Here is a 24,766-nt window from a genome sequence, read left to right as displayed (position 1 = left end):
TATCTACTTGGTTGCACGTGGTTTCTTGCTTGATAGATGTTGCTTGTTCTATGTGATGCACCACTTGAGAGGTGTGTCGTAGGAGTATGTTTCATTATGATGTATGTTACATCATAGTGATATTATACACACACTTTCCTAGATGCTTTTGTATTATTGTAGTATATTAGACCTTTAGGGTTCTTTTGATCACTACATTAGTACAATGAGAATTCCAGCTTAGGACCACAGATTGGGTGGTATGGAATATCTTGTGCACGGAGGCCGGCTGAGGACCTAATGTCTTATGAAGCTATGATTGTTTTGGGTGGAAATGTGCATTTAGATAGGTTGTGTGGATTGCCTGTTAGTTCATGTTATATATCATTGCAATGTTATTTCAGTACTATTGCTTATGCTCTTATTGGTTTATAAATGCACTTATGTAGATGTTGAGATTAGATGTTTTACTTCAATGATTTAGTCATGTTAGTTATATCTTGGATGCATTTATGCTTGTGTCTTAGCCTCGTCATTATCATTCTGGTACTCCCCAGTGTGGAGGTTAATGTTTCAGTATTCCTTTATGCTCATAATGAAGTTTAGTCTTTCGCAATTTTAGCATGTGTAGGAATTAATCTTGTGCTTTTTAAATGAATTTCGCAATCTGATGTTAGAGATGAAATGAAAATTGTAGGTTAAGCACACTTAGATAGTTTATGTTTCAGTAATTGAGCGTGTTTGTTAGTTATGACGCTTGGGGTTCTTGGTATGATTTTATGTTGTTAGTCTTCTGTTGCTTATGTTGTCGCATATTGATGTTATTGTACTTCAACAAAAAAAAATATGTTGGACTCGTTTAATCCTTGTTTTTCCGAGGACCACTAGGCGAGGCATTACAGATTGTACACCTCATAATTGGGTTTTGCAGCCCTCAATGTTTGCTTTGGTCCAACACAAAAATATGGAACAACCACATAGAGATGTTAGGCTTGTAGTAGCTTCATGTATTATTGAGATTACACAGATAACAACTCCTATGACAGCCTATAATGATGATGTATCGAGGAAGGTTTTGCAGCTGATTGTGAAAAGCTTTCAGGGGTTAAATGATAAAAAAGGCCCTGCCTTTGTTAAGAGGGTTAAGATTGTAGAAACTATGACAAAGGTCAGATCATTTTCCATTATGATTGACCTTGAATGCAATGATCTAATTCTCCACATGTTTCAATGCTTCTTGACTGAAATCAGGAAGCATCATTCAGATAATGTGAACAATTGTATGCACAAAGTTCCTCAAAGCTTGATGAAATATGAGAACAGTTGCAAACAGATTTGTTGGCCATTTCAAGGAAGGAATGTGTTGTATCACCTGCTACATATGAATTCTTTCAAAGACTGGTTGAGCATAGATTAGAAACGTTTAAAGAGTCATGAGTAAAAAGGAGTTAATGGGCTTATAGGTTGCAAGATCTCCAAAAAAGAGCAAAAAGAGAATGAGCAGTGAGCGGAGCTTGTTTCACTTGCCAGAAAAGCTGGAGAGCTCATTATGTTTGTGGGGATTGTAATGAGGATAAGGCAAACATAGAAGTTCAGAACAACAATGAGAGAGATTGTAATTTCATAGAGTTTCCCCTGCAAAATAACACAGATATTGGCATTAATATGAATCTAGCTATTGTTATTGGTGAAGGATACACAAACTTCTATAATTGTGAGTTGAAGGTTTTTATTGACAAACTGTTTGATGAGTGTGATGTCCCCATCGATAAGATCCATATAATTAAATAAATAATAATAATATAATATTAATAATGGTGTAGTATATTAATATGGTCATTAAATATCATATTAAGTGATAAAATATAATATTCAAATTAATAATGTAAATACATAAAGTAGATTCATTATGTATTATATGTATTGGCAAGTTCAACTTCTCGTTCTTTGCCACTTCTCGGCGAGGCCAAAAAAAATTTTTTTGGCAAATATTAGAGAGAAATCAGCAACTTCTCGGGAAAATATCGGGAAATTTAAAAATGACTTTAATTTAATTTAAAATGCATTTTTTCACAAAATTCAATAAGTAGATGCATGTATTGAGTTAGTAAATGGGTAAACAAACCAAACAAGCTGATCTAGATATATATGAATGCAATAAGTAACAAAATCGCATCCTCCTGTGGAATATCGATGTAGTCACAGACTTTGAACTCTCAAACAAGCTACAAATAGTAAATACTGAATTATCTTTGTCAAAATATAAGCAAATAGAAATGTCAAGTTCAATATTTGACTAGTCTACATCTTCCTCTTCCCCATCCCAGTGGTTCTAGTAAAGTTTCGCTCCTAATCCACTAGAAATTGCTACAAATCAATGCCAAACACTAAGGTGCTGCTCCAAAACCCTTCTCCTCCACCCAAGATGCTGGACGCAGCAAACAAAACAATAAAATAACATTTTTTGTGCGCAAGTATTTACTGGGCGCCAACCGTGAGAAGACTGCAAGTTACCGCGAGAAATTGGCAATATATCGCTGACTTCTCGCCAACTTCTAGCCACAAGAAGTGCAAAATCTCGACCTCCGAAATCGGAGATAAAATCTCAAGTTTTCTCGCTACCTGGAACTTCTCGTGAGAAGTTGACTTATCGCCGATATATCGGCAAGAAGTTGAACTATGATTATAATATAATTAATATTCATTATGAGAGGACATGACCCTAAGAATGCATATATATAGAATATTAAATATAGAAGAAAGAAAATCATCGAAAAATTATGAAGAATGGTAGAAGGAAAAAGGAGATATTTGGTCTGTAAAACGAATCATCAACAAATATATATTAAATAGTTTAATGTCTTAGCAGGGAACATTACAAATAGTCTCAGAGCATTGATCCTGCCATCTGTGGAATTATGCAAAAATTTATAGAAAATTGATATTCAAAGATGTACATGATATGTGTGTATGGAAGACCCAGATATTTTCACACAGCATAGTGGAACATTCAGTATTAGTCCAATCATGAAATCTACTGATTTTTATGGCTGTGTATACCAAGCATGTCAATAAAGAGAAGTCAACCTTCGAAGAGTTGACCCGGTTCTATGGTATCACGCATATCCTGTGTCTGAGAATGGATTAATGATTCTCCGTTTAGAATTATACGAAGGTGAACGTAATCCTTCTAAATTGGTATTGGATTTGGGGATGTATGATATTTTGAATTGTAACGAAGAATCCATGCAAAACAAATTGCTTCCTCTATTGTCATACATGTTTTTGGGTTTATTTCTACTTTTTTTCCGCTCACAATACTACTGCATAGCTAATTTCACATCGGAGTTCAGGGGGAATTTGGCCACAGCAAGCATAACTGAATCCACGAAATACAAACAAGTATTTAACTTGCTTTTCTCTACCATGGGATCCTTTTTTTTAACTACCTATAAAGGGTTTGACGAAGATGCAACAAGAAATGGGGAGGATTCCCAAAATTTTGGCACAAGCACAAGAAGAGACTCTATTTTCATTGGACCTGCAGAAACACATCGTTTTATGCATTTTTTTCGGCATCCTACTTTGTGTATAACAGTGCTACTAGCAGGGCCTTGAATATTTCCTATAGCTCGAGCCTTGAGGGATATTGGAGGATTGCCTCATATTCACTACTCCTCTCATTGCAGAAGACAAGAGAACCTCGAATTGCTGAAGAGAGGCTCGAGAAGACATTGAGTCACCACTTTCTAAATTGCATCTTTCAATTCGGTCACATTGTTAATGTCCGCCCACATTGGGTTGAAATTTTCCTACAGATGGATAATGTCACATGCGATGTGCTTCCACCGTTAGACTGTGATGTTTCGAATGAACAACACTTTTTGGCCAAAATTTGTTTGACAGTTGGTACCAAGAATGGATTCGATGTCCAATCCGTTTCTTTGAGCCTATCATCGCCCAACCCCATCACTCACGTTGGTAAGGAGAACTCGTGCAAGGCTACATTCCAAACACCTAATTCGCTGGGCATCAAGGCTTCTTCTTCAACTACATTCACAGAGAAGATTAAGAATTGGGGTTTTGAGCAGTCAAACATCAACGGTACCGATGCAAAGATGGATTGCACAGTCTATGATTCCACCACTAGAAAGCCGATACATAACAATGAGCTTCCAAAATCTTCATTCTTTAGCAACAAGACCTTGTCCATTGGTAGGTACATCAAGGCATGCAGACCTTTCACTGAGCAAGGAGGAATGGTCTTTGCCCTAGATGATTATGGAAAGCCCATATCATGGAGGCTCAATAGGGATTTGGAGGGACAAACATTGAAATGGGTTGTTAAAGCTTCCATCTGGTTAACCTGTTCACCGAATACTCGATTTTTATACACTAGATGTAGTGACTTTCGTCAAGTAGTTGATCACAAGTTAGAGGCAACTTCCAAGCCCAGTTGAATTTACGAAGTCATGACCAATTTCAAAGAAGCAGAGAAGTTTTAACTCTCTTATTTTCTTCTATTTACTATGGTTGTGCACGCTTTACAATATTCATTAATGAAGAAAAGAGGTATTTAAGAGAGGTGTTTAATATAATGTTATTAATAAGTTGTGAATAACTCGATAAGACCTCTTATATTAATATATAATGGATAGGGAGTGTGCACAGGGTGAGGAGTAAATCGGTCGCGTTGGGGCATAGAAATCCCAATATGGATTTTAAGATCTAAGGTAGCCCCAAGCTAAGCGTGTCCAAACTCGGGCAGCAATAAACCTTCCATCCATAATGAAACTAAACATATACATAGTGGGAAAGGACTGTGCATAGGGGTAGGAGTAGATCGATCGCGCTGGGGCGAGGGAATCCCAATATGGATTAAAGATCTGAGGGATCCCCAAGTTGAGCATATCCAACCTCGAGAAGAAGTAAATTTACCATCCACGTCAAAATTAAGCATGTTCCTAGTGGGTAGGGAATGTGCACAGGGGGAGGAGTAAATCGGTAGCGTTGGAGCAAGAGAATCCCAATATGGATTAAAGATCTAAGGGAGCCCCAAGCTGAGCATGTCCAACCTCGAGAAGCAGTAAATCTACCATCCACGTCAAAATTAAGCATGTTCCTAGTGGGTAGGGAGTGTGCATAGGGGGAGGAGTAAATTGGCCACGTGGGGCAAGAGAATTCCAATATGGATTAAAAGTTTGAGGAAGCCCCAAGCTGAGCATGTCCAAACTCGAGTAGCAGTAAATCTACCATCCCCTATGGAATTATACACCCTATTATAGTACCAACTATAGAAAAGTTGTAAAAAATATGCATCTTCAAGAAATTTTGACTTCGAGATAGGGGAAAGGAGCGCTACATTCACGATCAAAGTGGTAAAACATTTCCTTACCTTTTCTTGTTTCAAATTGTAAGTAGGATTATAACATGTATACTATGTGTCTACTTCGTGTCTTCATGCATTAATATGTTTGCTTCGTGTCTTCATGCATTCCTGTGTCTACCTCATGTTTGCATCGAGTCTTCATGCATTAATATGTCTACTTTGTGTCTTCATTCATATCTTCTTTCATTGGTTATTAACATGCGAACTTTGCAATTGCTTAACACATATGCAAGGAAAACAATGAATTTGAGTTATAAATTGCTTGAGGACAAACAAATTTGAGAGGGGAGGACTATGATGTCTCCATCGATAAGATCCATATAATTAAATAAATAATAATAATATAATATTAATAATGGTATAGTATATTAATATGGTCATTAAATATCATATTGTGATAAAATATAATATTCAGATTAATAATGTAAATACATAAAGTAGATTCATTATGTATTATATGTATTAGTATTAATATTAATATAAGAAATATAATTAATATAATTATATTATTAATATAATATAATTAATATTCATTATGAGAGGACATGACCCTAAGAATGCATATATATAGAATATTAAATATTGAAGAAAGAAAATCATCGAAAATTTATTAAGAATGGTAGAAGGAAAAAGGAGATATTTGGTCTGTAAAACAAATCGTCAACAAATATATATTAAGTAGTTTAATGTCTTAGCAGGGGACATTACAATGAGGATGATTTTACTCAAGAAGAGAGCATAATGGAATCTTCACATGATAAGATTTTTCTTGAAAATATTGACATAACAGCAACCTTGTACTTGCATACAAATCAATCAAACAAGGAGCTTGAAGCCTATGATGACGTTGACGACACCCTTGTGAGGAGTGATGAATCATGTGTTCTTTATGACAACAACTCACTTGTACATGATAGCAATTAAGAGGAGAAATAAAAAATAGAATTTCAAGATGATGGTGTTTTGGATGACCAACTAGAACATGCATGCCAAAATGACCATGATTCTTTGAAGGATCAGCTGGAAGTTAATGATAATACAATTGTTGCAGCTCTGGTATATCATGATAACATTCACAGGCTCACTGAAGATCAGATGGAAAAAGGACAAAGTTGTATAGGAGGTGAGTCTTATGTTGCTGATTTACAGGGAGTCAAACAGGCTTTTGAGACCTGAAAACCAGAATATTTATGTCTACTTTCATACCAAATCACCTCCTAAAGGTTGCTGAAATATATGCTAAACAATAGAGGGAAAAGGATGAAATTAATATGCTCAACTGTGAGCTTAATGTTGTTTAAGGAGACATTGGATAATGCTCGGGTTTGCCTTCAAGAAGCAAAAAAGAGATTTTGATCACTAATCAATTCATGGAACAAGGGAACAGGGGAAGGAATTAGGTTTTCAGGAAGGTAATCAAAGAACCTGATAGCATTCAGCAGACTTATGACTTGGATAGTTGGCCCAAGAAATTGTTGAAACTACTAGAATGTCAAAATGAGATGGAAAACGTTCAATTGGTTTACAATTGTTTATTTGAGGTGGATGCCGATTTGACATTTGATAACCCACTTTGTGAGCTGGATGAAGAAGATCTTTCCGATCACATGATGAAGATGTGATAGATTGCAGAATTTGGGACCCAGGTACAGTTACTAGTGACGAGTCTTGGTCACAGGACTATAGTACTGGGGTGATTTCCAGAGTTAGTATTGGTGCTCATTCTTCAATCAGCTTATATGCGGTTTTTGATTCTAGCTTATACATGAGTTGGACAGATTTTATGCTTCAGCAGTTAGTTAGATCTTCATTCAGGGTTGATGAGAGTTATATCTTGATCAGAAGCGAAGGGGTTTTCAGCCCCTTCCTTATTCGTGACACCTATATGCTCAGAGGCATTTCAGATTGATGATAGTAGTATTAGCCTCCCCACGCCCTTGGTGTTGATTTCAGCTATTGAGCAGTTTAATTCCTACATGAACAGTTTGGGACAGGCAGTTATAATTTATTGTAGGATGGGTGGTATGCATTTCCAAGGGATATCTCTTACATATAGAGGATTGTCTAGTATTGATAGCACCTTGAAACATTTATATTCCCTCATATTTGATGGGCGTGATAGCCTAATAGTTTGTGATCCTGGTATTACTATGACTAATGCATTACTGTTGTAGGGTACTGATGAGTGGCTTCACCTTTCAGGTTTTGTTACTTGTATCAAAGTCGCAAAACAGTAGGATGGAACAACCCCCTTGAGGCTGGTATGGGATCTGGGTAGTTTAGTCGTAGAAGGCGAATGCAGATTGCTTGAAGGCACACAATCTTTGGGAAAGGAGGATTGTAATGTTCCGTTTTCCTGGCCATTTTTTCCAAGTGCATTTTTAGCACTGTTCGCCATAATTTTGCAGGCTAACTAGGACAATATAGGGGTCAATATGGTATATGGCCTAGGCACTTCAAGTTCTAGGCCAATTGGAGTTGTTTTGACAGGGTTTCCCGACACTTACTATATATTTTTAGTTGGCAAGGGTTCAGTCTTTTGGCTTTTGTCAGTTATTGGACTTGGAATGTATCATCGAGAGCTTTCTAGCAAGCTATCACACATGGTCTTCCAAATTTGTTTGATCAATTATTTTAATACCGGAAGATTTAATAGTCTATTATTATGTCACTTTATTATTAAAATGGATATATTTAAAGTGGATTAATAAAAGACAAAGAGAGAAATATAAAGAGATAGGCCAAGGAAATTGAAAAGCCCCAAGGATGTGTTACAAAAGGGATTTTCAGAGGATCATTCTCTTCATGCTTGAATACTGGATTGGATTTCTGAATTCTCTTGGAGAAATTTGGGAAGCTTCTTTTTCTGAAACCTAAGGACAGAGAAACCATAGAAAATAATGAAGTAATAAGGAAAGTAATAAGAACCATATCTAGAGCCTAAAAACATAAGTTGTATGCCATGGAGGAAAGTCATGACAAAGATTTATACACATTGGATTAGCTCTATGGATCAGTCTCTACTTTTTGAGATAGCAAAATTTGAAGGCAGTAAACATGCCGAAAAGTATGTTGCATTCAAAGCTACAAAGACGACGGAAAATGTACCTAAGGCAAGGAATGATTGGGATGATAAAGAAAGATACTTTGTAAGAAGACTGAAGAAAGGTACTGGAAAGTATAATGGTAAGTTTCCCTTCAAATGTTTTAACTATGGAAGAACAGGTCCTTGTGCTGCTAGATGTCCTTTTGAGGAATATAACTAAAAGAAGCCTCATGGTGATAAGAAAAAGGACTGTTATAGAAGACATGACAGAAACACAAAGACAGATAACAAAAATAAGGGTAAGAAAAGTTATTGTTCAACAGAGACACATCCATTAGAAGATGACAATGCAAATGATTCAAATGATGAAATACTATTTTTGGCTGTTGAAGAAAATGGTAGTGACAGGTCTGGAAGTCAGAATGCTTCAGAAAACATTAAACTATCAACAATTGCGAGGACTTCTCTATATACAAGATAAGAATCTAAACCTTGGATGATAGATTCCAGATGTTCAAACTATATAACAAGTTATAGAGAAAAGTTCCTTAAATTTGAAAAGTTTGATGGTGGAGCAATTAAATTTGCTGATGAAGAGGCTGCACCCATTTGTAGTTAGTGAGTCATATACACTGATAGTGAGCATAAGACTGATGATGTTTCTTATGTTAAAGATTTGAGACAAAATATCTTTTGGGTGTGAGTCGGATGTGCAGTAAAAGTTACAAGTTTACCTTTCATGGCTCAGAATTTGAGACCAAAAAGGGGTTCCAGAAGGGTAGATGCAGAAGGTATAGGAGCAGATGGCAATGTTAAAGAAAATAGAGGAAACAATTATTTGTTCATGCAAATAAATGAATGCTAGTTATGGCACAAGGGAACGAGACACATTAATTTTGACAACATGGTGAAGATCAGTTCTTCCAAAGCAATGAGAGATTCACCAAAGATTATCAAGCCTACTAATAATGTGTGCAGAGAGTGTCAAATAGGAAAGCAGACAAGGAACAAGTTCAAGGAGGAGTATTCTACCAAGAAACCTTTGGAGCTAATTCTTGTATATCTATGCGGGCCTACAAGGACAAGCGGACTAAATGGTGAAAGATATTTTATGTTGCTCATTGATGATTACTCTAGAATGACATGGGTTACATTCTCAAGAAAAAATTCAGAAACCCTAGATAGATTTAAGTGTACAAAGTTTGGTTGAGAATCAAGTAGATGCTAAGATCAAGTGTCTCAAGTTTGATAGAGGTAGTGAGTTTACATAAAGTGAGTTGGATTGATTTTGTGAAGAACATGCAATTAGAAGACAATTATCTACCCCTAGGACTCTGCAGTAAAATGAAGTTTTTGAAAGAAAGAATAAGACTATTGTTGAGATGGCTAGGATGATATTGAAAGATGTAAACATACCTTATGTATACTGGACAAATGTTTTGCATACTATAATTTCTCTTTTTAACACAGTACAAGTGAGATAAATTAAGCAAAGACACCTTATGAGCTTTGGTTTGAAAAGGCACCTACTTTCAAGTATTTCAGAATCTTTAGAAGAAAGTGCTACGTCAAAAGTGATGAGGAAAATCTAGGAATATTTGATTCTATATCAAATGAATGAATGAATGAACATTTCTGAGATATTTCATAAAGAGAAAGGCATACTGCTGCTACAACAAGAGGTTGAAGAAGATTGTGGAGAACACAAATGTAGAGTAATTGAAGAATGGGATCAGATTGCCCCGGAGCCTGAAATTGAGTCAAAGATGTTCACATAGTTGTAAAAGATAAGAATGCCCCAGAAGCCAAAGAAGTATCAAATGAAGGGGAAAAGGAACCAGAAAAAGAACCTAAGACACAAAGTATGTGCGAAGAAATCATACAAAAAACTAAATCATTGGAAATAAAGACGAAGGTGTTCAGACAAGGAGAAGATTTGCCAAGGCAAGTGAGCAAACAAACTACTGTTTCTAATCTAAAGTGGAACCAAAGACATTTGCATAAACAAGAAAAGATGATGGATGGATGAAAGCAATGAATGAAGAACTGGATCAAATAGAAAAGAATCAGACATAAGACTGAAGTCCTACTATGAAAATGTCATATAACACTTAAAAGGACACCTAAATTCAAATATTTTAATGGAGTGAACCAACAGAGAAATTTTGAACTGGAACTCTGCATGAACCTTCTAAACATGTCCACCAAGCCAAACACCCAAAAACACCAGTGTAGAACAATCCAAAGCATTTTCAAGAGCCAGCCTGATTGTTAGAAAACAAGAAATCACAACTTCAACCTTTGAATTGCTAGGGACCCAAAAAAAATGATAGACCATAGACATTACAACTAGACCAGCAAGTTGCCATCTTTGCATGTAGAGGAATGCATACTTCCATAAGGACTCAAATACTCTTCCTGTGATGTCCCCAATTAAAATAAATAAATTAGTAATACCTTTGTACATGGAATCCCCCATACCCTGGTCATTAGGGACTTCTTGTTCTATTTCCAGTCCCAATTGGGTCGAACATAACACCCAAGCCATTTTGTTCCCCAAGGTTTGGGCTAAAATTAGAACCAAGGCCTCATATTGGTGGATTTAGTAGAATATTAGGATTTATAGTCAACATGCTTGAGTTTTAACCCCTGAGATGTTGTGAGAGGTATATAATAACCTTATCTCCCATCATTTTTGGTAAGCGTGATTTAGATTTTGCATCTACTCTCAAACACTCGCATCCAAGGTTTCAAGGCAAGCATTCAAGATCTATACTGCTCAAGCATTCAAGGAGTTCTTCTCTATGGATCAAGTTTCTTCCCCTTGTTGAAGGTTTCTATCAAGGAATAACATACATTTACATTCATTTGAGCCTTCTTTCTTCTCTCTCCAATCAAGCATTTGGCGAACTACAGCACCCATCAAATGAGGTTTAGTCTTTCATGATTTCTTTTGAGCTTTTGTGTTATGTCAAAGTTATTGCATCAACATACTGATTGCATTCAAAGAAGCATTTGCATCACCATTGTGCAAATGGTGAAGGTGTCAAAACTATTGCAGAATGTACAGGATCTGACTAGAAGACTACAATTGGATTCAGTAAAACACCTGGGGTACAGAATACCCCAGACTTTCTATTCCTAGGAACAAGACACCCAAGGTTTTTTGTACCTGGAAAATGTGTCTCAGCTTTTGATCACAAGTTAGTACAATCATCAAGATCACATTTCAAGTCAATTCAATTGTCTTTTGGTTTTTTGTTAGTCTGTATTTCTCAAATTTTGTCAATTTTGCTCATTTATCCCTCTATCTTGCAGGGGTCCTCTAAATTCTCTCAGTCAATTCATCATTGTGGATTAAATCATATAGGAAAACAAATAGCATGAACATCAAAAATAGCATAATAGTGTGGTAATTAGATGGACTCTTGATATCTCCCAATCTTGTAGCAAGGAATGACAAGGTTAATCATCCACTCCTCCGAGAAACCATCTTGGGTGATGCCACTGAAAGGCCTTTTGATGTGTGCTGCAAGGGACTCCCCAATTCGACTCAGCTTTGTGCTTTACCCCCTAACAGATCTTTTATAACTTGTTTGATATCTTCCACAAAGTAATGATGATGATGTACTGATTATGGGAGATACGTCTTTGTCTTAGACCGTATATAGAGAAGCTTTACATATTCATCCATCAGGCATTTGTGATATTATTTCCTATTTGTTTTCTATTCTTCTGTAGTTCCCTCCAAAGGCCTTTTAGGATGTGCTTTCCAAGATCAACTGACTTTCCTTCTTGTGTTCACATATATTGCAGTTTTGGCCTATATCATTTTTATCAAGAACTTATCAACCATTGCTAATGTTCTGCACTTCGACTAGTATTTGAGCATTAAAGAGTTTTCACAGTGTGTATTATAATAGCCAAACCCGACACAAACCTTCAATCAAAGATGAACATGGTGCCAGGACGCCACCATCTGTATGAAATGAACAGTGCATGTAACAAATAGTATCATGGTAGTACAACCAATATCTAATTATACATGTTGTCTCATCACAAATTATTTTATAGTTATTATATTATGATTTGCTTGGAAAAATTTCCATGTCAGATTCTATTTGTTTATATTATGTACTCTTATCTCATTGTGTTTGCTAATACTGAGAGCAAAAAACTTTGTACCATAATTTCAAAAGAGATTTTATCTAAATATGCTCTGAGTCTGAATTGTGCATCGCACATTGTACCTCTTCAGAAGTAGAGCTCATATCAGGGTCAGTTGGATTATTCCTTGCTTCAAAGAAAGCATGGCTTTTGTAATCATTTGGCTTACTGTTCTTCATATCATCAAGACTTTCCAACTCATCGGTGACCGTTTTTGTCTCCATGATTTTGTTCACAGACTTCAAAATCTGCAGGAGGAATGAACTGTTTTTCTTAGCACCATTTCTCACAACAATTGAACAAGAGTTATCTCCCAAGTTAAGCATTTGCAGATATCTTTGATACTTAGTCCACCAAAAATGTAAATCACATATACCAAATCTTTTCGATCAATAAATTTATGTAGCAATGGGATATAAATTTTTGACAGAAAAAGTAATGCAAAAAATGTAAGAAATATACTACACAACATTCAACATTTTTTCCACAATTATAAACTTTTAGAAAAGTCAATACCAGCAGGCAGACATATTTTTTGGAGTTCTTTTTAGGCAATAGACTAATTCATTGCATGCAAATAGGTGATCCTTCCACGCCTATGTTACTTGTAGATACATCCCTAGGTCTTTTTTGGGTAGCCTTATTCCCAACACATTTCATGTACAAGGGCCAGCCCCATAAACATGCAGGATGTGGAGCACAGTTCAGGTCACCCTAAGAATTCTGGATGTTATTTCTTATATTATACATCAAATGCATTCTCACACACGCAAAATATATGAATCCTAATTTCAATCAAGTGGTAGATTTTTCCTCTATTGGAACACTTCAATATTTTGTCAGAGTGCAAAAATTTGAGGACTTAAAGTAGCATTACCAATTCCTTCTAAAGGTTTAAGACAATGGATTTTCCTCTCCGTTCCATGCAAGGAAGCAGGTTTATCATCCTCTTCTGCATCAGGAAAATAATATGAATTGTGTCAAAGAGGCCCTGGTTTTGGTCGACTAAGCCAACTACAAGAATGATTGTAATTTATGCCCCTCGTTAATTAAAGATAATGAGAATATCATTTATGTTGTGGAGGGAAAAATCTGCTGCACTTTTTTTTTTACCAGGATTGTAAAGTGGTTCTCAAGGGTTTCGATTTTGAAGTAAAGCAAAAATGCAAAGTTCAGTGTATCAAATTCAAATGTATATGACAGATTTATCCTACTGAGTTTCGGGCTTTCAGAATTTCACATCATTTTATTGTTGAGTTCTAATATTTGAATATTTGGAAACGTGAGACAGAATTTTGATGTGAATTTCTAGATGAAGACCAGGTGCAGCAGTAGATCTAGTTGATATGTGCTTATAAATTTTTGTCATTTTGTTGTTGTACCCATGGGTTTTTTTGTTGTATTTTTTATATAAGCATGTTAACAATGATAAGAATGCAATTTTATTTACCTGAGAATTCAATCTCATTTAATTTCTCAAATCAACTGCAATGTTATGCAATACTTTTCTTTAATAAAAACGATGAATGCTTTATAATACAAATAATTGAATGCTTTATAATACAAATAATTTAAATTTCCTGTATTTATATTTTACTAAATTTTCAATTGTCTTCTGCCAACGTCATAGGAAAAATGCCTCTACTCCATTGCCATCCTGAAAATAATATTCATTTCTAGATTTTACCACTACGAAAAAAACTTTTATTGAGTAAAAAGGAAATCAATTTCAGTTGCCACTAAAGCTGAATTCTGGTGAACTCTTGGGAATGGCAAAAATTACTTCCAGTGAACTTTTTATTTATCAAATTTGACTTTAGCAACAGATTACTTCAAGTGAACCCTCACGATTGAATGACCAAAATTATTTTTTATCTTTCAACAATAAATTAAATTGTATAAGGTTTATTGTCTGGCCGAAGGTGTAAGTACAAGGAAAGGTCATAGCATTTTATGATTATTTTGTTGTAAATATCAATACTTAAGTAAATAAAGATGGATTTTATATACGCATTATGTGAAAAATCAACTGTTGCAATCACTAATTATTAATCTCCTATCATAAACGATTATTAAACTGCTGAAAATAAATTCCCAGCTAATATCGAAAAATAACACAACTGCAACTTCACTTATAAAATACGGAAAGAAATGCGCAACACAATAATGAACACAATATTTTCGGACAAATTGTCCTTGGGAAAACCCCTAAGGGAAAACCAGTTCTACAGATGAGGAATTATATTAAACTTCAGCAAATCAAGAGATACAAAATTCCTTGCCTCTTACTGGCAAAATTCCGACAACCTCCTAATTTATCCCGCTGATATTTCCCACTGCTATTCCCACACTAACACTACGCCCTTGCTAACATTGCAAGACTGTTTGCTAACACTGCAAACGTTTCTCCAAACTTCATGTTCTCCAAATGCCCCCCTGACCTCCTTTTATACTACTCCTGTTGGTAAACCAACGGCCGAGATTGATTTACAATCGACGGTTGAGATTAAAACAACTTAACAACCCTAACCAAGTCGATTTCTAGTTGTTTCCAAAAGTGGTCAATTAATTAACAAATATTTGTTTCTAATCTAACCAATTAGTTATACTTGCTAAATAATAGCAAATGGACAAACAGCTGTCCAAAGCTAACAAAACTAACACTCCCTCTTAGCGAGGAAGCTGTTTTGCAAGAGACCTTACTTATCTCTGAAGAAGATAAATTTTGCCTTCCCCAATGCCTTAGTCAGAATGTCTACTACATGCTCCTCTGTAGGTATGTACTGTAGCTGAACAACTCCCCTTTGTACACAATCTCTGATGAAGTGATATCTGATATCTATATGTTTAGACCTATCATGAAACACTGGATTCTCAGACAACTTGATGCAACTCTGATTGTCACAATGTATCACAGTAGTCTCAACCTTTTGACCAAACAAGGCTACTAACAACTTCCGAAGCCATATAGCTTCACATGTCGCCATGCTAGCTGCTATGTATTCTGCTTCTACTGAACTCAGAGCCATAGGCTTTTGCTTCTTGCTGAACCAAGAAACAACTCTTGATCCCAAGCTAAACCAACACCCTGAAGTGCTCCTTTTGTCTGTTGTACTTCCTGCCCAATCTGCGTCAGTATAACCTATCAACCTGATACCTTCACCTCAAACATATCTGATCCCATACTCAACTGTACCAAGCAAGTAACGTAGCACATGCTTAGCCGCTATCCAGTGCATTGTCTTTGGTTCAACCATGAACTAACTAAGAGAGTTAACTGCAAATGCTATATCTGGCCTAGTGTTGACCAAATACATAAGCAAACCAATCAACTGTCTATATAAAGTGGGATCTACATCTTTCTCCTTAGTTGTATCTACCTTCCTCCAATTCGTGATCATGGGTGCAGACATGGCTTTGCAATCCTCCATCACAAATTTCTTCAAGATTTCAATACAATATTTCCCTTGACCGAGGAAAATCTCCCCATCTGTCTACCACACTTCCATGCCTAGAAAGTAGTGCATAAGTCCTAAATCCTTCATCTCGAACTCTTCTGCAAGGTTCCTCTTGCAATCCACTATGAGCCCTAGTGAACCTATAAGAAATAGGTCGTCCACATAAAGAACAAGAATGAGAATCTCACCCCCAACCACCAAGTAGTAAAGGTTAGCATCTGCTTCACTCTTCACAAAGCCCATTTTTTGCAAGTATGTATCAATGCGCTCATACCACGCTCTAGGAGCCTGCTTGAGTCCGTACAATGCTTTCTTCAATCTGCACACGTGGGTCTCTTTGTTGTGTGCTACAAAGCCTTCTGGTTGTTCTATGTATACCTCCTCCTTCAACTCACCATTAAGGAATGTTGTCTTGACATCCATTTGATGGATTTGCCATCCCATCTGTGCTGCAAGTGAGATTACAGCTCGTATAGAAGTATACCTGGCAACATGAGCAAATGTCTCCTCATAGTCTATTCCCTCCTTCTGAGAGAACCCCTTTGCCATGAACCTCGCCTTGTATTTCTCGATGCTACCATCTGCACCGTGCTTTATCTTATAGATCCAACGTGATCCAACTACAGCCCTATCTGTTGGTCTAGGTACTAACTCCCACACATCATTCTGCATTATTGAAGAATATTCCTCAACCATAGCATCTCGCCATACCTGATGTTCTGCAGCTTCCTGATAGCTAGAAGGCTCACTATCTACCAACTGACTAACTAATGCCACATAGTCATTGAACTTGGCTAGTTGTCTTCGCTGTCTAGTACTCTTCCTAGGAGCTCCCACAAACTCCTGAGTATCTCTTTGTGTATCTGGAACCACTTGGTTCCTGCTGCCAACTGTAGAGGATGAAATGTCAACCTCTAAGTCTTCTAGATGCATTTCCTATTGCACCTATTGCTCCATACTCTGTGAATCTTCACTAACTGAGTCTACACTCGTACTGGTAACTGTACTTGAGCTTTGTTGCTCTTGACTTGGTCTTGGAGCTTCTGTTGGCTGCTCACTCTGATCATCCGCTGGCAAATCTCTGGATCTCCTAAATGCCTTGTCCTCCATGAACTTGACATCCCGTCTGACAATAATTCTTTTAGTTCCCGGAATGAAAATCCTATATGCCTTTGAGGTCTCACTGTACCCAACAAAGTACCCCCTCTCTACTGCCTGATCTAACTTTGTACGTGTATCTCCAGGAATATGACAATATGCCAAACTCTCGAATATCTTGAAGTGACTAACATCTGGCTTCTTCCCTGTGAAAGCCTCCTCTGGTGTCATCTTCCCTAGCACCTTGTGTGGAACTCTATTTTGAATGTAGACTGCTATATTACACGCCTTTGCCCATAAGTAACGAGGCATGTCCTGGTCATGTAGCATAGCTCTTACTGCCTCCGATATAGAACAGTTCTTCCTCTCAGCAACTCCATTCTGCTGTGGATTGTAAAGAACAGTCCATTCTCTCTTGATTCCTTCTCTCGTACAGAACTCCTGGAAGACATTTCCTTTGTACTCGCCTCCATTGTCTGACCGAAGAACCTTTATCTTCTTTCCTATCAAATTCTCCACAAAAGCCTTGAACTCTTGGAATCGACTGAAAACCTCAGCCTTAGTCTTCAAGAAATATATCCAAGTCTTTCTAGAGAAATCATCAATAAAAGTAACATAGTACTCATATCCTCTGAGAGATTTCGTCGAGATCGGTCCACAAACATCTGAATGTACTAGATCATGAACACCCTTAGATCTGGTGTCACTCCTTGGAAAAGATGCTTTCGCAAACTTCCCCAACACACATCCCTTACATACATCGTCATGCTCTATGCTCACCTCTGGAACACCTGTCACTGTCTCATGAAGCAATCTAAGTGCTCCATGATGAATATGGCCCATCCTCCTATGCCATAACTCTCCAAGATCTCTAGGATTACTGTTGCTCATGAGTGCCTTAGGAGTATCAAACTGCAATCTATAAAGGCGACCACTCCTAACTCCAATAGTTATGGGTGATTTCCAATCCTTGTGCTTAATCAACACATTTGTCCCTCTAAAGAGTACATTATACCCCCTATCCTGAAGAACAGATACAGAAATCAAATTCATACCTAAGCCTGGCACATATAACACATCATGGAGTGGAATTATCTTTCCATTCTCCCTCTGAAACTGAATAGTCCCTTTCCCAACAGGGTTGAGTTTGGACAAGTTTCCCATAGAAATCTGGATGTTGGTGTCCTCCTCCTTGTAACTGGAGAAGTACTCTCTAACTCCTGTCATATGAAATGACACCCCACTATCTATATACCAAACACACTGTGAGGTTGAGCTAACCATACAAGCTATGAGTGCAAACTCATCTTCCATTCTACTGGAGAGTTCTTCCGCACTTGCTGAAGCTGCCACTTGCTTCTTACCCTTCTTCCTCTCCGGGCAATCACTGAAATAGTGGCCAAACTCGTGACATCCAAAGCACTTGACCTTAGAAAGGTCCTTCTTCTTTTCACTTTGTGAATTCGATCCTTTGCTAGATCCCTTCTTTGCTTTCCCTTTACCCGCTAGGGCAACATTCTCTTGTTCCACCTCATTTTTCTTACTCTTGTTGGCCCCATTGACAAGACTTAGTCTAAACTCCTCCTGAGTGAAATCAGTCCATAGTCGATCCCAACTCAGTAAAGTATCTCGTCCACTGACGACTTGAACAAAGACACTCCATTGTTTAGTAAACCCATTTAGGGCTATTCTCACTAGCTCGTCATCACTAGGGCTATCTCCAACAGCTGCTAACTCGTCCTTGACAAGTCTGAGCCTGGTAAGGTAACTTGTGACGTCTTCTCCCTAATTCATTCGGGTATTCTTTAGCTTCTCTCTGAGAATCAACTTCCTCTTGGTGGTAGCATTCTGATACAAATTCAGAATGGCGTCCCACATCTTCTTTGGTGTATCTAGCTCCGAGATATGTGGAACAATATGATCCTTGACACCACCAAGGATTATCCTCCTCGCCTTGGCATCGTCCTTCCTATATGCTGCAAGCTGCGTTGCATCCGTTGGTACAAGTACAACACTGGTAGCATAATCCTTGATACCATTCTCTTCCAACAATAAAGAAATTCTGGCCTTCCAGACACCAAAATTTGAGGCACCATCCAATCTATCCTGATCTCTCAAACCAGCTGAAGCCATCTCAAGGGTTTAAAGCAATAATAAATCTAAAGAGATCAAAATTTCTTCCCTAGGGAAAAACTCTTCTACCCTTAACAATGCTCTGATACCATGTGAAAAATCAACTATTGCAATCACTAATTATTAATCTCCTATCATAAATGATTATTAAACTGCTGAAAATAAATTTCCAGCTAATATCGAAAAATAACACAACTGCAACTTCACTTATAAAATACGGAAAGAAATGCGCAACACAATGAACACAATATTTTCGGACAAATTGTCCCTGGAAAAACCCCTAAGGGAAAACCAGTTCTACAGATGAGGAATTATATTAAACTTCAGCAAATCAAGAGATACAAAATTCCTTGCCTCTTACTGGCAGAATTCCGACAACCTCCTAATTTATCCCGCTGATATTGCCCACTGCTATTCCCACGCTAACATTGCGCCCTTGCTTACACTGCAAGACTGTTTGCTAACACTGCAAACGTTTCTCCAAACTTCATGTTCTCCAAATGCCCCCCTGACCTCCTTTTATACTACTCCTGTTGGTAAACCAACGGCCGAGATTGATTTACAATCGACGGTTGAGATTAAAACAACTTAACAACCCTAACCAAGTCGGTTTCTAATTGTTTCCAAAAGTGGTCAATTAATTAACAAATATTTGTTCCTAATCTAACCAATTAGTTATCAAAACAATTACTTGCTAAACGCAAATGGACAAACAGCTGTCCAAAGCTAACAAAACTAACACATTATCCCTTTTTCCAGTCACTCACCTTCTTCTTCTTTAGCTTGAAGCAATTGAGGCATACTCTCCCTAGAACACGAGCTACTTCCTGTATGTATGCCGGGTGATAAACTGCTGTTGGAAGGCGAATATGTCCGAAGTGGCCTGCAGATGTATACATTCAAGTCTAATGAGATCTTGTCAAATTGCTCCAAAAATACATACAATTTCTAAGAATATCTATGAGAAAAAAAATCTATTACACCAGTTTATTTTAACATATACAGAAATTTATTAGATAGAGTATAGGAGGAAAAATATATGATGCAAAATAAAAGTTACCAAAATGCATCACCTTCACACTCGTCAAACTTTGAAGATCCACAAGATAAACATTTTCTCGACTCTGTAGGAAGTCCAAGCAAAGGTCCACAGAGTTGGCTTGACTGCTGAATAGGCTCGGGGTTGGATGCTTTCACCTGCATTTGGGCGAGAAATAACTTCTAAATAACACTTATGGGTTCAAGTACCCTATAATAAAGATAAAAACTTTGATTTTGTGCAATCGTGTGTAGTTGGGTACCTTTAAACTATACTGAACTTTTTGTTACTTAAATGTGTTACAATTCAGTTCCCAAATGATCCTAGAACTTTGTCATATAGGTGCATTGCATTCGACCCATGTTTTATGGAAATGATACTAGATTCTCTGTACTGTAAAGCTTCAGGCCATAAGCTTCAATTTAATTATTCCAAGAAAGGTGTTAACAAACTTTTTATCCATAGATTGCTAATTAAACTCACTCCTCTTATCACATCACAATCAATTGCCAAAGATGAAGAAATTAATTAATTTTATGACAATTAATTAGGTTTCGTGATGGATTAATCCAATTGTGAACAAAGTTGTACAGAACAAACTTTCAAAGAATATCGTGGTTAGACATTCATGACAAGCAGGTAATTTCCATCAAATTGTCTTGGTGCTGCCTGCATATTTGACAAATGTCAACGTGTCCCAACAGGAACCCTGTTTGAAGTGTATTAACAAAGCTGAATATCTTACTAAGAATGCGATAGAAAATCAATCCCTCTCTTAGCAGGACGGAAAAAACCTCCAATTTCTTGAGTTTCTTCGGGATTTCTGACCTGGTTGACTGCAGCTTTTGATTAAACTTTACCTATTACCTAATAAAACTTTAGCAGTAAAAGCATTTTTCCTCTCCCGCTCTCTATTTAATGATTTAACACACTTTATGCTTTGAACGCATTGCTTATTTTCAGTATCTTATTTTCCATAATTTACATAGCACAATATTTAACTTTGTAGTAGTTGAGAAGTATTGAATTTAAGAGGTAGGCAAACAGGATCTCAAGAATAGAGTCGAACATAAACTGCAAGAGACGACAACTTTCAATGTACAGCAAAACCAGTTCAACTTCTAGCATCTGAAAGTTTCATTTACACAAAAGTTAATAACTAGTGTTTGCTCTTCATTACATAAGCGACGAATTCAAAGACGTAATTAGGTATTTTGAAGAGAAAATGTGATCAATCGGAAAAAGAAATTATGGAAATTGCCGCGTTCAATCTTCGAAATATTTTTCGCAATAGCCGATTGTCTTTGATAATGTTGTATTTTAATGATGCTTGAGCTACCACCTCACACAGGTTTAATAATAACCAACGACAGTCCAAAGGTCCTTCTAATATGACAGAAAAGGATTTATCCTAGCTTTACAAATCTAGTACGCCAAAGCGACATGGAAGTCCGGTATCTTCTCGTAGAAAGTGAGCATTAAAGTCTTTTACAGATTACTGATAACTATGTAAGTATCTGGAAAATTTAAGCGGTTAATAGCAGTTTAAAACTTTAAGAGCTTACAGTTTTATTTTTTCCAATATCTTAAACAAGCTTTCTCTTGAAAAAACCCAAAGAAAACACAGAGTACAATCTGTAAACTTCTCCCCTGCAACCTATAAATATTTGCAGATATAAAATTTGAAATGACTGTGTGCGATGAAATAAATGCGTTCATGCTTTTCTCTAGACCACTACTTATCAACTTTAAAAAGTGGAGGCAGCAGTTATCTTTTTTCATGTGTCACAAGGATACAGAATTCCCACATTTTCATTCCTTTTCTGGCTTATAAGTTTAATCTCCTAACATAGAGGGCAGCGCAGACCAAAAACAGCAGCAGAGTGGGTCAAGAGAGATGAATTTAACTGCATCCGGACAGCCCAGAAGAAGGGTCCACGTTACCATGTGTTTACAAAACCTCTTCATATTCACCCTCGTAACTGAGGGTTTACAAAATAATATATTATAAACCAGATTTTTAGGTTCTGTCAACCCTTTTTTGCCTCTAAAACACGGCTTATCTGTTGATGATTTGGTCACAGTTTTCCCTGAATTTTAAATTCTGAGCTCAGTTTCACTATCCAGTCAACCTTCTCGGATAAAGCCCTTATGCCTCACTTCGAGTTGCTGCATTAATGAATTTATCGTTCAACGGGTTGCAATAAACTCGTGGAAGTTCTGTCCGAGCTAAACTGTATATTAATTTACTTGCAAAATAATGTTTGCTTAAACTGTTTCATATCACTTTGCATGACCAACAAGTTGAGCCCGCCACCATATGTTCCGTAATAAATAACTACTACAACTTCAAACCTAGTTTAAACTCTGGTTTTAGCGATTCATTACCATAAAACAATTCATAAGTCATCGTCTACAGGAGGTCTCACCAGGAGCTTTAAATTTAAAACAGGAATAAACAAGAATTTCTTCTAAGTTTTAAGAAGCCGCCAGCTTTGCCATTTGTAAGCCATATTAGGCAATCAGTTCATTTTCTTAACGTGAATTCGGTAGGAAAGAAAAGAGAAAGAGAGTTACTATTTCTTCAGGAATGGCCAGACTAAATTTAATGCTGGTAATACGTCCCAAGGGAACAAAAGAAACATCCTCCGCCATTTTCATCTCCATCTTCTCCAAATTTGCAGAAAAAGAAAGTAACAATCAGCTACCTATTCACCGTCTACCTTAACATTCTAGAGAAACAGGAAAACTACAAGATATAATTCTTGAGAGCGGGTCAATGTTTTTGATGTGCGCGCAATACCACTCCGCACGATCAATCCCAATCGCCATCCTTGGGCACAACTGATCTGTACCATCTCACCTATCCAGATGACACCTGCTCTGTCCGTATAGGTTGTTTCTTAAAATGCTAATAACGTAAGTTGGCGCCCCTGTACTTAAAATATGGTTTACCTCGCATATTGAATTTATACTAGCTTTGGCTAATAATTAATATTTAACACTTCTACTGAATATCAATGTCACGTTAATGATTATTCCTTTTCCGTTTGGAGAATGGAGACTTGTCAATATTTCATTCATTCGTTATATTATATTATTTCATCTTTTTCATTTTTCACTTATTTTTGTTGTATTTGCTGAGGGAGGCACGTACTGTATTTGAGATACTATTGCAATTACTTGTGCATAATGAGTAATTAATTTTTCTTATTTCAATTAATGAAAATGTTTATAATTAAGTTAATTTTTTAATTTTTTCTAATGTTTATATGTCAAATCTTAATAAAAATGAAATATATAAAATATAAAACACATAAGACTTATATCAAACTCATAAAACATATGAAATAAATATTTTTTGCTATAATAGCTACATATTATAAATTTAAAAATATTTTTGTGTTAGAAACTATTATTTGATATATGTAATTTGAATGATAATTGTTTTCAATCTTAAAAATAAATGAATTCTAACATTACACTTATATGATAATTTTTTCAATTATAATTTTTTTTTAATTATTATTCTTCAAATATTTAAATATGTATGAAGATAGTTTTTTTAATCTAATTAACATCATTACAGCTCACTATTACATTTTTATTCTTAAACTATTATAACTTACCTTAAATCACTATTTTATAACTATTAAATTTTTTATCTTAAATTATTACAATTTCTACAAAATACAAGTCACTATGTGGCACTTGTTTCAAAATGTGATATCGTAAGAAAATGGATGATATGGTAAAAAGTTCAACCTTTGCTAAAAAAGAGAAAATATGCTTATAGCATATGTTTATGGTAGTGGGTAGAGAAACATGAACCAACAATAAAAGAAAATTTAGAATTGCTATGTTTTTATTAAAGTGCGAAAAGAAGCAATATAATTCTTGTAATAGGCATGGTATTTAAAGAATTTGGAAAAAAATTGCTTTTTAGATTTGTGCTATTCTGTTAGGTAGTAAAAAAAAATATGTGGGGTGGCTTTTATTTGGGTTGGGTTGTGTAGACTTCATGTCTATGTTCAGTGTTTTTGTTCACAAACTTGAATTTCTATTAGAATAATAAAACTAGAGAGTTAAGGGGGAAAAATATAGAAACATTATTTCAAAAGATGTCAAATCATGAGGTTGAATAGTTTAGTGTCTTCTAGATAGCTCAAAAGGACCAATGGCAAAGGACACTTAAGTACAAGCACAAGAAACCACAAAAGATGTCAAAGAGAAAACAACTATAATTATAATGAGAATATGCCAAAATTGAGAGTACCTACAACCTTACAAGTGACTTTATAAGGAATAAGTTGCATGGAGGAAACAAATCTAGAAGGGTTGGAAAATTAATTGAAGAAGGTATTAGTCGTTTTAAAATAGTAAAGATGAATATAGAAGGAAACAATTGTTGAATCAAAACAGGCTTTTCAAGGGCTCATATTTCTTCTTGAATGAAT

The 24,766-nt window shown here is 36.2% G+C and overlaps 1 protein-coding gene across 1 annotated transcript in view; it reads right to left on the bottom strand.

The window, feature by feature from the left end:
- The window catches only part of LOC149551996 (DNA-directed RNA polymerase V subunit 1-like), a 383,310-nt gene extending 360,334 nt beyond the window's left edge, over window positions 1–22,976 (bottom strand). The window contains exons 1-4 of the mRNA XM_089787485.1: window positions 22,887–22,976; window positions 20,344–20,467; window positions 20,038–20,153; window positions 12,665–12,829 (exon numbers count right to left, since the gene is read on the bottom strand). Coding sequence (XP_089643611.1) covers window positions 12,665–12,829; window positions 20,038–20,153; window positions 20,344–20,467; window positions 22,887–22,976 — 495 coding nt within the window. The remainder of the gene's footprint in view (window positions 1–12,664; window positions 12,830–20,037; window positions 20,154–20,343; window positions 20,468–22,886) is intronic.
- Window positions 22,977–24,766: the final 1,790 nt, after the last annotated feature.

Source organism: Cupressus sempervirens, chromosome 6 (assembly GCF_028749045.1).
Source record: "Cupressus sempervirens isolate cs-2001-9-10 chromosome 6, ASM2874904v1, whole genome shotgun sequence".
NCBI lineage: Eukaryota > Viridiplantae > Streptophyta > Pinopsida > Cupressales > Cupressaceae > Cupressus > Cupressus sempervirens.
Note: the sequence above shows the minus strand (reverse complement) of the source record. Positions and strands in the feature narration are given on the sequence as shown.